At 45.8% G+C, this 13,383-nt stretch overlaps 1 protein-coding gene and 1 long non-coding RNA gene across 4 annotated transcripts; one reads left to right on the top strand and one right to left on the bottom strand.

The window, feature by feature from the left end:
- Positions 1 to 638: 638 nt before the first annotated feature.
- Positions 639 to 12,270, bottom strand: Txnl4a (thioredoxin like 4A). Of its 3 annotated transcripts, none has more exons than XM_005334364.5 (4): positions 12,111 to 12,270; positions 11,724 to 11,919; positions 4,901 to 5,004; positions 639 to 940 (listed from the first exon to the last, which is right to left on the bottom strand). In XM_005334364.5, the coding sequence occupies exons 2-4, from the start codon at positions 11,874 to 11,876 to the stop codon at positions 769 to 771; spliced, it is 429 nt and encodes a 142-aa protein (XP_005334421.1). In that variant the 5' UTR covers positions 11,877 to 11,919; positions 12,111 to 12,270; the 3' UTR covers positions 639 to 768. The 3 variants fall into 3 exon arrangements, with proteins under 3 accessions (XP_005334421.1, XP_077885974.1, XP_040127676.1); XM_078029848.1 differs by having other exon boundaries at positions 12,067 to 12,200; XM_040271742.2 differs by lacking the exons at positions 11,724 to 11,919; positions 12,111 to 12,270 and adding an exon at positions 11,570 to 11,700.
- A 362-nt stretch (positions 12,271 to 12,632) lies between these two features.
- On the top strand, positions 12,633 to 13,038 carry LOC144369737 (uncharacterized). Its single transcript, XR_013429444.1, has 2 exons — positions 12,633 to 12,821; positions 12,916 to 13,038. It is a non-coding gene; the product is annotated as an uncharacterized LOC144369737 (long non-coding RNA).
- The last annotated feature ends 345 nt before the right edge of the window (positions 13,039 to 13,383 follow it).

The raw sequence follows: 13,383 nt of genomic DNA, 5'->3' as shown, positions 1-13,383 counted from the left end.
ACCAGGAGCCTCAGGAACAGGATGTGTGCGAGCACATCAAACCCAACCTCAGGAAGAAAAAGAAACAGCTCAACTGCCCACAGGGAAGCCTCCAAAGGGCATTACACTGTTTTTATAACCAGAACATGATCAAGACTTTGGATTCTGTTATAGATTAATATCACCACAGAATTCACTCACAGAAGTCCTAACCCCTAGCATCTCAGATTGTGACTTACCTGGAATGTGGTCATTGCAGATATGAGATGAAGTCACAATGAATGGCATCCCTATGAGAAGGAGACTTGGAGACAGACATATACATGCACTTGTGAAGACAGGCAGAGCTCAAGTACAGCAACTCCCAGCCAAGGGACATAAGAACTGTGGGTGCCTCCACGTTCCCCTCACCCTCAGTGGAACCCATTCCACTTGCAACTTCACCTCAGACTTTTGGCCTCCAGAAGTGAACTCTGCTTTCTGGGGTAAAGGCCACTAGGTCTACCATATTTGGCCATGGCAGCCCTGGTAAACTATTCAAAACTGCAGAATCCAATCCCACAGGAAAAACACCTTGACCCCTCTGCAAGGGTGAGGTAGCAATTAACTGAGACCACCAACATCAGTCAGCTACACAGGTTCTTAAGAACAAACAGTGGTGGGTGCTCCTTCAGGTGTTTATTTGCTTCAGCTAGTGAAGGTGTGTGACCTTTAGCCCTCCAGTTCTCAACAGACCAGGACAAGTCCAGGGAAGGGCCCCATGGCACCATGCAGGCCCTGGCACGCGCCTCAGTATCTGTACTTGGTCGAGTAGTCCTTGGGGGACACCACCAGGCCCCGGCCCTTCCGGGCGCCACGGTATACAGTCTCAATTATGTCAACCATCTCCTGCTTATCTTCCATGGCCCAGTTGATCTTGTTGTTGTTGCCTGTGCCCAAGTCAATCATGATGTGTTTGTTCCTGCAAAGAGAGAAAGGCACCAGTGCACACAGCAGATTCCACCAGAGCCCCGCCTTCCTGCTGTCACAAATGCTTGCTGCATCACTGACAGATACATACAACCAAGAGGAGACCTCGGATCAAGAAAAGGCTGAGACACCCAAATGCTATTTCTAAAAACCACAATGCAGGGCTGGGATTGTGGCTCAGCGGTAGAGCGCTCGCCTAGCATGGGCGGGACCTGGGTCCGATCCTCAGCACCATATAAAAATAAAGGTATTGTGTTGTGTCCATCTACACCTAAAAAATAAATATTAAAAAAGAATGCATTAAAAATAAATAAATAAATAAATAACACAATGCAGAGACATCAAACTCTTTCTAGACTTTTCTATATGTCCTTTGGACAAATAGCCTAAAGGGATAGTCAGAGGTTTGAATTAATTTTCCTGAAAAGCAGTAAGTTTTTCATGTTGCTCTTAAAAGTCCTTGGCACAAATTCTACAAAAATCCTACCCATGACATTTTGCATCTCTAGGACCAGGGAAGTAGATGACCCTTTTAGATACTTGTTTTTCAAGAGGCTAGACTTCTATCTTAGGAATTCATACTTGCACTGTCCAGAGTAAAGCTGCTAACCCTCTTTTGCACTTGCATGCATTTTTCCTGGTTTGTTGAAGACAGATTTTTAATAGTACCATTTTTCACATTTATAGGATCATATGTCCAGTTCAACCCTGTTCAATAAGCTTGCTTCTCAGGAGGCCTCTCATTTGGTCTCCCCTCAACCAAAGCAGCTACCACTCATCTGATGTCACTCTTTGTATCAGGGTGACATTCCAGGTCCACACGCTGGCCTAGAAACCCGGGATAGGGACCTCAGCTGTTCCTGTGCTCAGGTGCTAGCTAGGTCAGTCCTGTCCTTTGGTTCACCTCAGGGCCCATGTGTGGCTGTGAGGGAGCAGGCTCATCTAGAGTGAGAGTTCCTTGCACATTTCCACAGCCAAGTTTGATACCTACATCTCTGTACATACTGTTCTCTGGCACTTCTACTCCCATTTGAACTACCTATCTGTCCCTATGTCCCAGCTCAAGACCATGAAACCTGGAGGCACTCAACATACATATCCAGTGTATAGAGTGACTAAAGTGCTCACATTACTTATCCTAGGTAATAGAACAACAGCAGCAGCAAGTTTCATCTCCTTTTCTAAGTAGACCATTAGTCCTAAAAACCACAAATAAACAAAGTGTGCCCCTGCCACCACCCAAAGCTGCCTTCCTTGCCCACCATCTCTAGCCCCAAATGGCCTCCCTGTCTCATCTGAAGAGAAGAGTCAGCTGCTCAAAGGCAGGAAAGAATCCTCCTACATGGTGGGAATAACAGGGTCACAGTGTCCTACAGTTGTGAGATGCAGGATTTATGAGCTCTGAGCTAAGATATCTAGCAGACGAAATTTCCAAGCAAAGACTTGACAGTGCAAGCCTGGTTTCTTCTTGCAACTTATAGTAAACTGAGAGGAAATCAACAAACAAACTGGTATAAACAGCTAACAAGAATAATAAAATGTCAAGTGCGGTGGTGTACGCCTGTAATCCCAGTAACTTGGGAGGCTGAGGCAGGAAGACAGCAAGTTTAAAGTCAGCCTCAGTAATGTGGAGAGGTCCTGAGTAACACAGTGAGAACCTGTCTCAAAAAAAACCATAAAAAAGGTCTGGGGTGACCAGGGCCTGTAATCCCAGCAGCTCAGGAGGCTAAGGCAGGAGGATCGCAAGTTCAAACCAGTCTCAGCAATTTAGCAAGGTGCTAAGCAACTCAGTGAGACCCTGTCTCTAATAAAATACAAAACAGGGCTAGGGACGGGGCTCAGTGGTCAAGTGCCAATTAGTTCAATCCCTGGTAACAAAAACAACCTGGGGAAGTGGCCCTAGTGCTTAAGAACTCTGGGTTCAATCCCTGGTTTAAAAAAAAAAAAAAAAGAAGAGGAGGAAGAAGAAATTCTTAGCTTTTGCAAGCAACAAGATGCTGAATTCAACAATGACTGCTGACTATGTGGAACAAAGAAAAGGAAGAGCACATATGGTCTCTTGCTGAGAACCAGAAAAGATCACAGGTCAGTGGACCCAGGCCCAGGTGATGAGGGTATGCCTCACAGGTCTTCTCAGGAAGCATCTGGAAGCCTGGGCATCGCCATCAGAGCGTACAACGTGTCATATGGGAGAAGGTATCCTCCTCGACCTGAAACTGTGAGAGGCAGAGAGAAGTGTTGGAAGAGATAATGGCCCCAGTGCAGTGGCAAGATGCAGGATGGCAAACTACCCACCTACAAACCTCAACTGCAAAAAGGTACTTGGGCAGAAACATTCCCAAAATGTGGAACATGGGGTCAGGAGGGCCAGCCCAGGGCCTCGCTGTCCAGCCCTGGAGGGAAGCCTCCCAGTTTTCCGCATTTCCCTAGGCCTAGTCCTCTGTTGGGGTGTAGCCTCACTTGTCTCAGCTTCATAAGTAAAGAAGAGGGTCCCCTGCAAAGCCTTATGTGCACCCCACATAGGTGATGTGGAAAATGTGATTCTGTCCTGAGATGGGGTCCTCAGTAACCCTGGTGAGGAATATTCTGCTTAAGGGAGAGATGCAAGGCAAGCACTTTACCACTGAGTTTTATCCCCAGGCCGTTGGGGATGCAAATCCTTGTAAACAGAGAGCAGACTGCAGGAGGCAAACTCCTAAAATGTTTCCCATAATTCTGTGAATACAAAAAGGCTTTATAGTGCTGGGGTTGTGGCTCAGTGGTATAGCATTTGACTAGAACATTAAGGCACTGGGTTTGACCCTCAACACTAATAATAATAATAATAAAAGTTTTGAAGGATCAGGAGTTCAAAGTCAGCCTCAACAATTTAGCAACGCCCTAAGCAACTTAGTGAGACCTTGTCTCTAAATAAAATACAAAAAACAGTTGGGAATGTGGCTTAGCAGTTAATCACCCCTGGGTTCAATCCCCAGTATCAAAAAAAAAAAAAAAAAAAAAGGTTCATTTCTGTGACTCTGTTACACTGAAAAGGAAATTTTACAGATTACGGTCCCTAATTAGTTGCTTTAAAACAAGAAGGTTACCCTGGATTGTCTGGGTGATCTAACTAGAACTGGAAGTGAGAGGGAATGCAAAGGACTCCACACACCCAACACTGCCATGGAGGTACAGGGCTCTGAGCAGAATAGCCCAGATGACAGCAGCAAGAAAACAGGCCTCAGCCCCACTGTGAGACCTGCATCTGGTAAGCCAAGGTGGACTTTCCCTAGGCCCTCCCCAAGCACCCAGGCCATGGTTCTGGTCTGTGAGACCCTCAGTAGAGAACTCAGTTGGCCCTGCCAGACACTGCACCTCCACAACTGTAAGCTCACAAATAGGTGCAAATGTACAGCACTATCATGCAGAACATAAACTAAAGCACCCCCATGCAATCCCAGAGGTTAGGAATCGCATGTTCTGGAATACAGCCAACACTGACACTGCTTTTACCAACTTCTGTGGTAACTACCATAGAAATTTTGTCAACAATAGTATGAAATGGTGATTTCTTTCCAAATTAAATATAATTTTTGAGCTGAGAAGATAAACTTGTATTTGTGAGAGAGTAATGACATTCAGAGTTTGCTCTTACAACAGAACATCACGCTTAACAAGTGAGTTATTTTAAAACACTTTTCATCCACAGATTGCATGTAAAGGCATCTAAAATGTCAATGAGGGTGTCTTTCATTTCTTTCCACTTCACCCAAATTTCTGGGCAAAGTTACTTCAAAGGGTAACTGGTCACTAGGTAATGCTAAAATGGAAACTGTCACTTTAAAAACCATTCAGAGTCACTGATCAGCTTGTGTTATAACCTGCATTATGAAATGGCTCATTATTAACACACTCCTTCTAGGCTATAGAATCTGGTCCAAACCAACAATATGTCATGTAAATAACAACTTACCTGAAGAAAAACATGACAGTACATGGATCGTATAATTCATACATTTTGTTGAAGTCAGGTACTTCTGTAATATCCACGAGATAAATAACTGCAAAATTTTTTACCTAAAAATAAAGAGATTAAAAATAACAGATTGATTTGACTTTCATTCCATAAAAATCACATTAAAAAAATCAAAAGCTAGAATTTATGTAAACTGGACAATTTTTTTCAAACCACTTATCCAAAATTTCTCCCATAGTGCCAACACTTAAGAAAACACCATGACATCCTGACCAGCTGCCTACTCCAAATTGCACTGTGACCTCGGATGGCCAGGAGCTAGCCAAACTTGACTCAGCAGCTAGCTGCCAAAGCCCTGCAGAAAACAGCCCAGACACATCACGGCACACAAACTTGGTGTAACCCAGGAGGCCTTCCACAAGTACTCATGATAGCAACACTGCTGAGCAAGCCCACGCAGCCCCAGCTGCTCAGGCTTGAACCCTGGCAAATATGAACAGCTAGGACCCCAGCTGGTACAACTTTATAGTAATTTTTTCTTTAATTACAAGCTCATCAGAAGTTTCGGGAAAATTTTTTTTGATTTTTTTTTTTTTTAGTTGTAGATGGACACAATACTTTTATTTTATTTATTTATTTTTATGTGGTGCTGAGAATCAAACCCAATGCCTTATACATGCAAAGCAAGCGCTCTACAAATGAGCTGTAACCCCAGCCCCACAGAAAAAGTTTTAAGACTAAAAACACCTCCAATCCCACACTCAGAGAAAAACATTAGTATTTTTGAGAGATTCTGTCCCACCTTTTTTCCTGGTTACATTTGTAAAGTTTATTTATATTGTTTTCTAACAAAATGAGGTCGTATTTTGTGTACTGCTCTAATATAAGCATTCTTATGCAAATTACCTACTTTCCAAAAACATAGTTCTCATCCCTGCATGCTATTCCACCAAGCAGCTATGCCATTATTTTACCAGTCTTCTCTTGTTTTCCATAAACACCTGTCATTCACCTGGGTATACTTTTGGCCTTAAGAACGAAGGCTAAAATACAATCTCAGGAACAGAGCATCTTGACATGTTAAAGGCTCCTTATAAACTATCTCAATGCCCTCTAGGAAGCATAACCAACTTACCTATAACATTACTGCTTGAACTGCAACTGCCCCAAAAGACAAGAAGTCCTAACTCCCAAAACTGAGAATGTGACTTATTTGGAAAGAGGATCACTGAAGAAGAAATCAGGGTAAGAGGAGGTCGTCCTGCAGGAGGAGAGCCCAGTAGATAGATGCAGTGGCCCACACCTGTAATCCTGGTGACTCTGGAAGCTGCAGCAAGAGATCGCATATTCAAGGCCAAAAAAGGCTGGAGTACAGCTCAGTGGTAAATCACATGAGTTCAACCCTCAGTTGCGGGGCGGGGAGGGAAGAAAGACAGAGCCTCATGAGATGGGGTCTGTAAACCAAGGGAATCAGAGGGGCTGGTAACCACCAGAGCCCAGAAGAGACCAAATGTCTCCCTTTGAGAATCCAGAGAGCACAGCCCTGCCCACACCTTGACCGTGGACTCCTGGTCTCCAGAACTGTGAGAGAATTTCTATCATTTCGAGTCCTCTAGGTTGTGGTTTCTCACAGCAGCTACAGGAAACCAGTATGTACAATATGCCTTTCCATTAAACCAACTCTAAAATCCTGACCATCACCTACAGATGATGACATGATCCCTGGGATGTGCTCTAAGTATCACAGCATGGCAAACAAGGTTTAGAAAACACAAGACTTGGGGCTGTGGCTGTGGCTCAGCGGTAGCACACATGCCTGACATGTGTGAGGTTCTGGGTACTATCTTCAGCACCACATATAAACAAATAAATAAAATAAAGATCTATCAACAATTTAAAAAATTTTTTAAAAAACTAAGCTGTCTTTAAAAAAAAAAAAGAAAACACAAGACTGGCAAATGCTGACACTTGTAGAGGTTGAGGGAGAAAAACCTCACTCACAACTGCATGCTTCACTTTTGGAATATTACCAAACAAACAAAGCAACAAACCAGCCAAACACAAAACAAGACAACCCCACTAAGGAAATTTAAACCATCTCTGGAAAGACAGAGTTGACCTGTGGTGAGACCTCCACCTGTCTGCCTTCCAGCTATGGTGCAGAGATTATTATGAACTCTGGGATGAGGGGCACCTGGTGTGCCTCATTGCCCACACGTCACTTTGCAAAACCCTTCATGTGAGGCTTTCACACAGTGATAATGCACATCCTCCTCTTGGTCAGGCAACTCATGAACACACACTTCTCCAAGACTGGTTTCCCACACCACCTGCAGAGGAAATGTAAATGTCAGGTCCCTAGGACCAGCTTTATTTTTAAAGTAAACTAGTTAAGTTGTATTCTGGCTTTAAATAAAACCAAACAAACTCTCATCACAGGAGCCAAGACATGGAATGGTTGCAGGCATTGGGAAGGGGAGCCAAGCTGCACTTTACCCCAGAAGGCTTGCTCAGGAGCAGACACAGTGAATACCAACCACACAACCCTGAAACCCAGGGAAGCCACATGTTCAAGACACAGCATGCACCTCCTGTGCTCTAGCTTATACCCATGTATCTCCCCCTATCCATTCCAATAGACTATCATGTCCAGCTCTGGTACTGCAAGGACCCAACTGAACTTGTGGCACACTGAAGTCTGGCTCAGGGACACCCAGAATACACCCTGCACAAAGCACTCTTCACTCATAAATTCTAAGTCTATACCTCTAAATAAAGGCCTTGCTGATGTTTCTCATATAATGAAATCAAGAATCAGAAAGGTCATGACTTTGAGCCACATGGAAAGTGACCTGTGTCTGTCCAAAGCCCATGCTCTAGATGAGATCTCCGAGTTTTGAAGGAAGAGTCCTGCCCAAAGCAGGCAAAGACTGAAGGAGGGTGGGAATCTGTCAAGCAAAGAGAACACCAGAATAAGAAAGAGGAGACAGCAGCCAAGTTCCAGACTCAGCACCTGGGATGAGGAACACAAGAAGGTGCAGCAGTGGTGCAGAAGGACCAGACAAGGGACCTGTCTTCAGGAGGCTGGGGGGGGGGGGCATCTAAGCAATCAGATTTGCACATACCAAGCTAGAGAAAGTTGAGGAATGTCGCTACAGGTGGTAACTACATTTGCCCAGGGGCAGCTGTAACCAGGACAAAACTCTTCAGAAAACAGAGGTAGTTGCTTTGTTCCCATGAGTCCTCACCTGGCCAAGCACTAACTTCCACTGGACCCACCACCTCTGTGATCCTTAATGGGATGATTAAGACAGGTTCTGAACATCATCCTTTAAAAGTTCATAGATGTATCTGCCTTGGAGACACATTAGACTGCACTATTGTATGTCAAGGATATCACTGAAGAGATTTGAAATTCTATCTGCCTGGGCTCTTGAACACATGAAAAGGTCCCATCTATTCCTACTCATCAAGGAATTTAGAGAACAGTGAATCCAAAGCACTGCTGTGACAAACCATATTCACACAAAATGCTAGAACAGTTCACAAGTATATGGAATACCCTCTTTGGCAGCTACACAGGAAACTCTAATACACTGTCCTATACTTATTAAGCTCCATGCATCTGTAAGACACACACATTTAAGTGTATCTGTTTTCAGACTAACTTTCTCCATTAAGTGTTCAGCATGAGGTGGGGGTGGGTGCTGCAGGAGCAGCCAGTCCACAACACAGTCTGAACTTGTGGAAATTGTACTCACTTTTAGGCAGCTGAAACAGTCAAACAGGGCTTTTGACAAAATGAGGAAGAGGCCCCACAATCTGCCGATGCTACAGAGGGAGATTTTTAGAATTATACTGTTCTTTGTATCCAAACCTTAAGTTTCAAAAACTGCTGTTGAACATTGTCAAACAACTTTATTAAGAAAATAAATCATTTAATACTTTTTTTTTTTTTTTGGTACCAGGGATTGAACCCAGGGGCGCTTAACCACTGAGCTTCATCCGCAGCCCTTTTTTGTATTTTATTTAGAGATGCGGTCTCACTGAGTTGCTTAGGACCTAAGCTGCTAAGACTAGCTTTGAACTGGGATTGAACTCAGGGGTACTCAACTACTGAGCCACATCCCCAGCCCTGTTTTGTATTTTATTTAGAGACAAGGTCTCACTGAGTTGCTTAGCACCTCGCTTTTACTGAGGCTAGCTTTGAACTTGTGATCCTCCTGCTTCAGCCTCCCAATCCGCTGGGATTACAGGAGAGTGCCACCATGCCCGGCTGTTAACATCCCCCCTTTTTTTTTGGTGCTGGGTATTGAATCCAGGGCTTTGGGCATGCAAGGCAAGCATTCTACCAACTGAGCTATATCCCCAGCCCAATAGTCTTTTAATACATTTTAAATTTGCATTTTTAGTAACTAAAACACAGTATTTTTAAAAAAAGCTTATTAAAGCCGGGCACAGGGTGAATCTGCTCCCTCCTAAGAGCTTCCTGCTGAGCTCCACCTGATTCTGCAGAGCCAAAGGCCCTCCCATCCCCAGTTATCCCCATGGATCAGGGTTGGCATAGCCACCCCTGAAAGGTGAACAGCAAAAGAATCCAGAAGCTCTGCCCAAGTTATTTCAGAGTCAACACAGCAATGACATGCTTTTTTGACTATTCTCTGAAGTGAAGCAGCATCTGCCCTTGCCCATAGAGGCTTTCGCGATGCAGAAATGATCCCCTATAGGACCCTGGCTGGCAGGACCCCAACACATTCCCCATGCACCTCCAGTCCTCACTATCTTGGTGTCTGATAAGAAGTAGCTGGGAAATGGTTGATAATCAAAGTTCCCCTCTGACCCTGACCTGAAGGGTTCCTGAAAGTGAGACCCACAGTCAAGTCATGCCACAATTCCCTCAGAAGTTTCTTTAAAAACCGCCCCAGATGGGCTAGGGATGTGGCTCAAGCGGTAGTGCACTCGCCTGGCATGCGTGTGGCCCGGGTTCGATCCTCAGCACCATATACAGACAAAAGATGTTGTGTCTGGCGAAAACTAAAAAATAAATATTAAAAAAAAAAAAAAAAAACCCAGATCAACAGCATCCAAATCTCCTGATTCGCACTTCTGAAGCACTGCAAGAGACATGTGTTTTGACTGAAATGTAGAAACAGTTCCCAACATTGCTTCTCCTAAATAGAGGCAGATCAGTGTTTCCTTTCCTACCAAAAAAACACATCTTATATCTACTCCCATTTACTCAAAGGAATTACTTTAACCCAAATTATATTAACTATTATGAGAGCAAAAAATAGCTTCATTGTTCCTGTAATTTTTACTCTTCATTATAATAATCTCAAATTATTTGTGGATCATCAGAATGTTAGATATTTCACTATCACTTTACTATCTTTATCTTCTACCCTATTGTTATAATTACAAAAACCCCAAATAAAATTCTTCCTAAAGCTATCAAAAGAAATTTACAGGAAAGGAATAAGACCTTTGGCCATACACGAATGCCTTACAAATGCACTTTTTCTGTCAGCAAACAAGTGCTGCAGACCACCCAGTATATGAATGTGAAAAAAAATCAGGAAAACTAACCACACATGCTTCTCTTTCCTCTTAGTGTATTCTGTGCTTGAATAATTCCAGCTACAAATGAAATGATTTCATAAGAAGAAAGGAAAGATTAAAGCAAAAACCAAAAGAAAAAATTATAAGCTGGGTGCTCTACACTCACCTGTAATCCCAGCAGCTGAGACAGGAGGATTTCAAGTTCAAAGCCAGCCTCAGCCAAAGCAAGGCGCTAAGCAACTCAGGCAGACCCTATCTCTAATAAAATACAAAAAGGGCTGGGGTTGTGGCTTAGTCGTCGAGTGCCCCTGAGTTCAAGCCCCAGTACAAAAAAAAAAAAAAAAAAAAAAAGAAAAAAGAAAATTATAGGACTTACCAAGGTGCAAACCCAAAGTTCTTTTTTTTTTAAATTTTTTTTTTTTGGTTGTAGATGGACATAACACCTTTATTTATTTATTTATTTATTTAATTTTTTTAGAGGGGGGGAATTTTTAATATTTATTTTTTAGTTCTCGGCGGACACAACATCTTTGTATGTGGTGCTGAGGATGGAACCCAGTGCCTCACACATGCGAGGCAAGGGCTCTGCGCTGAGCCTGGATCCCAGGCCCCACAAGTTCTCTTTATAAAACAACCCATAACAAGGCCCCCAAACAAGCACAACCCAAGGGCTGAACACCCACGGGGCTGGGGCTGCGGCTCAGTGGTAGAATAGAACGCTGGCCTAGCATGTGTGAGGCACTGGGTTCGAGTCTTAGCACCTCCTATAAATAAGTGAGTTTTAAAAAAGGTTCTTCAACATCTAAAAAGCATCCAGCAGAGGCTGAGGTTGTGGCTCAGCGGTAGGGCGCTCGCCTAGCACGTGCAAGGCCCAGGGTTAGAGCCTCAGCATCACTGAAAACGGGTAAATAAAATGAGAGTATTGTGTCCAACCACACCTAGAAATTTTTTAAAGCATCCAACAAAGCCCGCAAACGTTTTTGTTCACTGAACCATAAATTTTAAAAATGCCATCTATAAGAATCATGAACTTCTTTAGGGAGCAGTCTCCGTGAACCTCTTAAAACCGTGAAAACCACGGACGCTTCTGACAGAAACAGAGGCTACCTTCACGAGGCAGGGAGCCAGGCTCTCTCCGCCGAGGCGCGCCGCCGCTGCACGGGTCCCCGTGTGCTCGGGGCCAGAAGGGCCAGCACCGGCCGCTGCCGGCGCACGCGGCGGGGCGAGGAGCCGCGGCTGCTGGAGCAGGCGGAGCCGTTACCTTCTCCGCTATGCTGTACAGCACCTCGTCCATCTTCATGCAGGTGGGGTCCCAGTCGTGCCCGAAACGAATGACCACGACGCGGTCCTCCTCCGAGAGGATGGCCTGGTCCACCTGCCAGCCGTTGTGCAGGTGAGGGAGCATGTACGACATGCTGGCGTGGCCGGGCTGTGCGGCAGGGCGCCGCGCGAGCTGCCTGCAGGCGACAAAGGAGCCAAGTCGCGCGACTGCGGGACCCCCGCCCAGGCCTCTGGTCCACCCCGCGGGACCTCGGCGCCCCCCGCGGCCCGCCCCATGGGCCCCTAGCCCAGGCCCCCGTCCACCCCGTGGGACCTCGACCCACCACGTGGGAGCCCCGCTCAGGCCCCCGGCCCATCCGGGTCCCACCTTGCCCTCGGTCTCCGGGTCTCGACCGGCCCGCACCTCCCGGCCGCACTAGCGCCTCCCGCGCAGGGGCACTTCCGGAATCACGCTCTGACGCCTACGGCTGTGTCGACGTACGTGGCGTCAGCCGCCCGGACGTGCCCTTGGTCGCGCCTGCGCGATGCAGGTTACAGGGGTGGAGGTCGTCTGGGCGCCTCTACGCCTGCGCGCTGGGCGGGCGCAGCTTCGCTGGGAGCCAGCGGTTCGTACTTTCTGTCTTCGGGTTGGCAGCCTTTACCCGGCACCAGCCTCCCCGACCGAGAACCTCCCTGTGAAAGCCACCGCCCTGTTCGCCCGCGGCCGGACGTGCCACGGCAGCGAGGCCCTCCCTACTGTTACCGGGCCTTCCCGAAGCCCGCAGCGCGGAGACCCCCGGAACCCCTTACGGCTGTCGGGGCAGAAGGATCTCCGAGCTGCCTCGGCGGGCATGAGTTTATGGGAAGGGTAGGAAAGGCGAAAAGAGGGGACTGAAGGGAAAAGGTGGGTCCGATCGCAGAGGAAAGGGTCAGCGTGACTTTTCCGCATCTGGTTTTATTGAGATCCCACTGAAACTCAGAGGGAAGTTTCCAGAGAATTCCACCCACGTCCACCTCTTGACTAACACCATGCTGAGTGAAATAAGCCAGTCCCCCCAAACAAAGGCCAAATGTTCCGACCAGCAGCCGACTCACAATGGTGGGGGCGTTCACCGCATTGGACAGGGGGCATGGGGCAAGGGGAATGGGAAAGAGTAGAATGAATGGGGCACAACTTCCTTATGTTCATATAGGAATACACGACCACTGTAACGCCACATCATGTTCAACCGCAAGAATGGGACGTGGTACTCCAAGTCGGTATGATATGACAAATGCAGTCTGCTGCCATGCGTAAATAAAAAGAACAAAAAGTCCTCATGGCGCACGTCAGCTCCAGGTCACTTTGGCCCTTGATGGTTTTAGTTGGATTCTTTTTTTCTTTTAATTTTTTAAATGTTATTGTATTTTTTTTTATACCTTAACTTGTTTTTATGTGGTTCTCAGGATCAAACCCAGTGCTTCATGCATGCTAGGCAAGCACTCTACCATTGAGTTACAACCACAGCCTCTGGAATCTCTAATAGATTTTATGGTTAGGAGGAATTATCCTTAATTCAGTTCTGGGCTCTGATCTGTGAAAGAGTCACACAAAGTTCCCCATTTCAGGGTAAGGTGTTCTTAAAAGCATTTCGGGGTCCATTTCCCTTGCAGATAATGGT

This window comes from Ictidomys tridecemlineatus, chromosome 13, assembly GCF_052094955.1.
Source record: "Ictidomys tridecemlineatus isolate mIctTri1 chromosome 13, mIctTri1.hap1, whole genome shotgun sequence".
Lineage (NCBI taxonomy): Eukaryota > Metazoa > Chordata > Mammalia > Rodentia > Sciuridae > Ictidomys > Ictidomys tridecemlineatus.
This window is presented reverse-complemented; position numbering and strand designations above follow the sequence as displayed.

What these genes read in the sequence shown, in the direction of transcription:
- Txnl4a (XM_005334364.5), bottom strand. Translation starts at nt 11,876, where the DNA reads ATGTCGTACATGCTCCCTCACCTGCACAACGGCTGGCAGGTGGACCAG. An exon ending in TGTACAGCATAGCGGAGAAG is followed by an intron (nt 5,005 to 11,723) that starts GTAACGGCTCCG and finishes CTTTATTTTTAG; the next exon opens with GTAAAAAATTTTGCAGTTAT. An exon ending in ACTGTCATGTTTTTCTTCAG is followed by an intron (nt 941 to 4,900) that starts GTAAGTTGTTAT and finishes CTCTCTTTGCAG; the next exon opens with GAACAAACACATCATGATTG.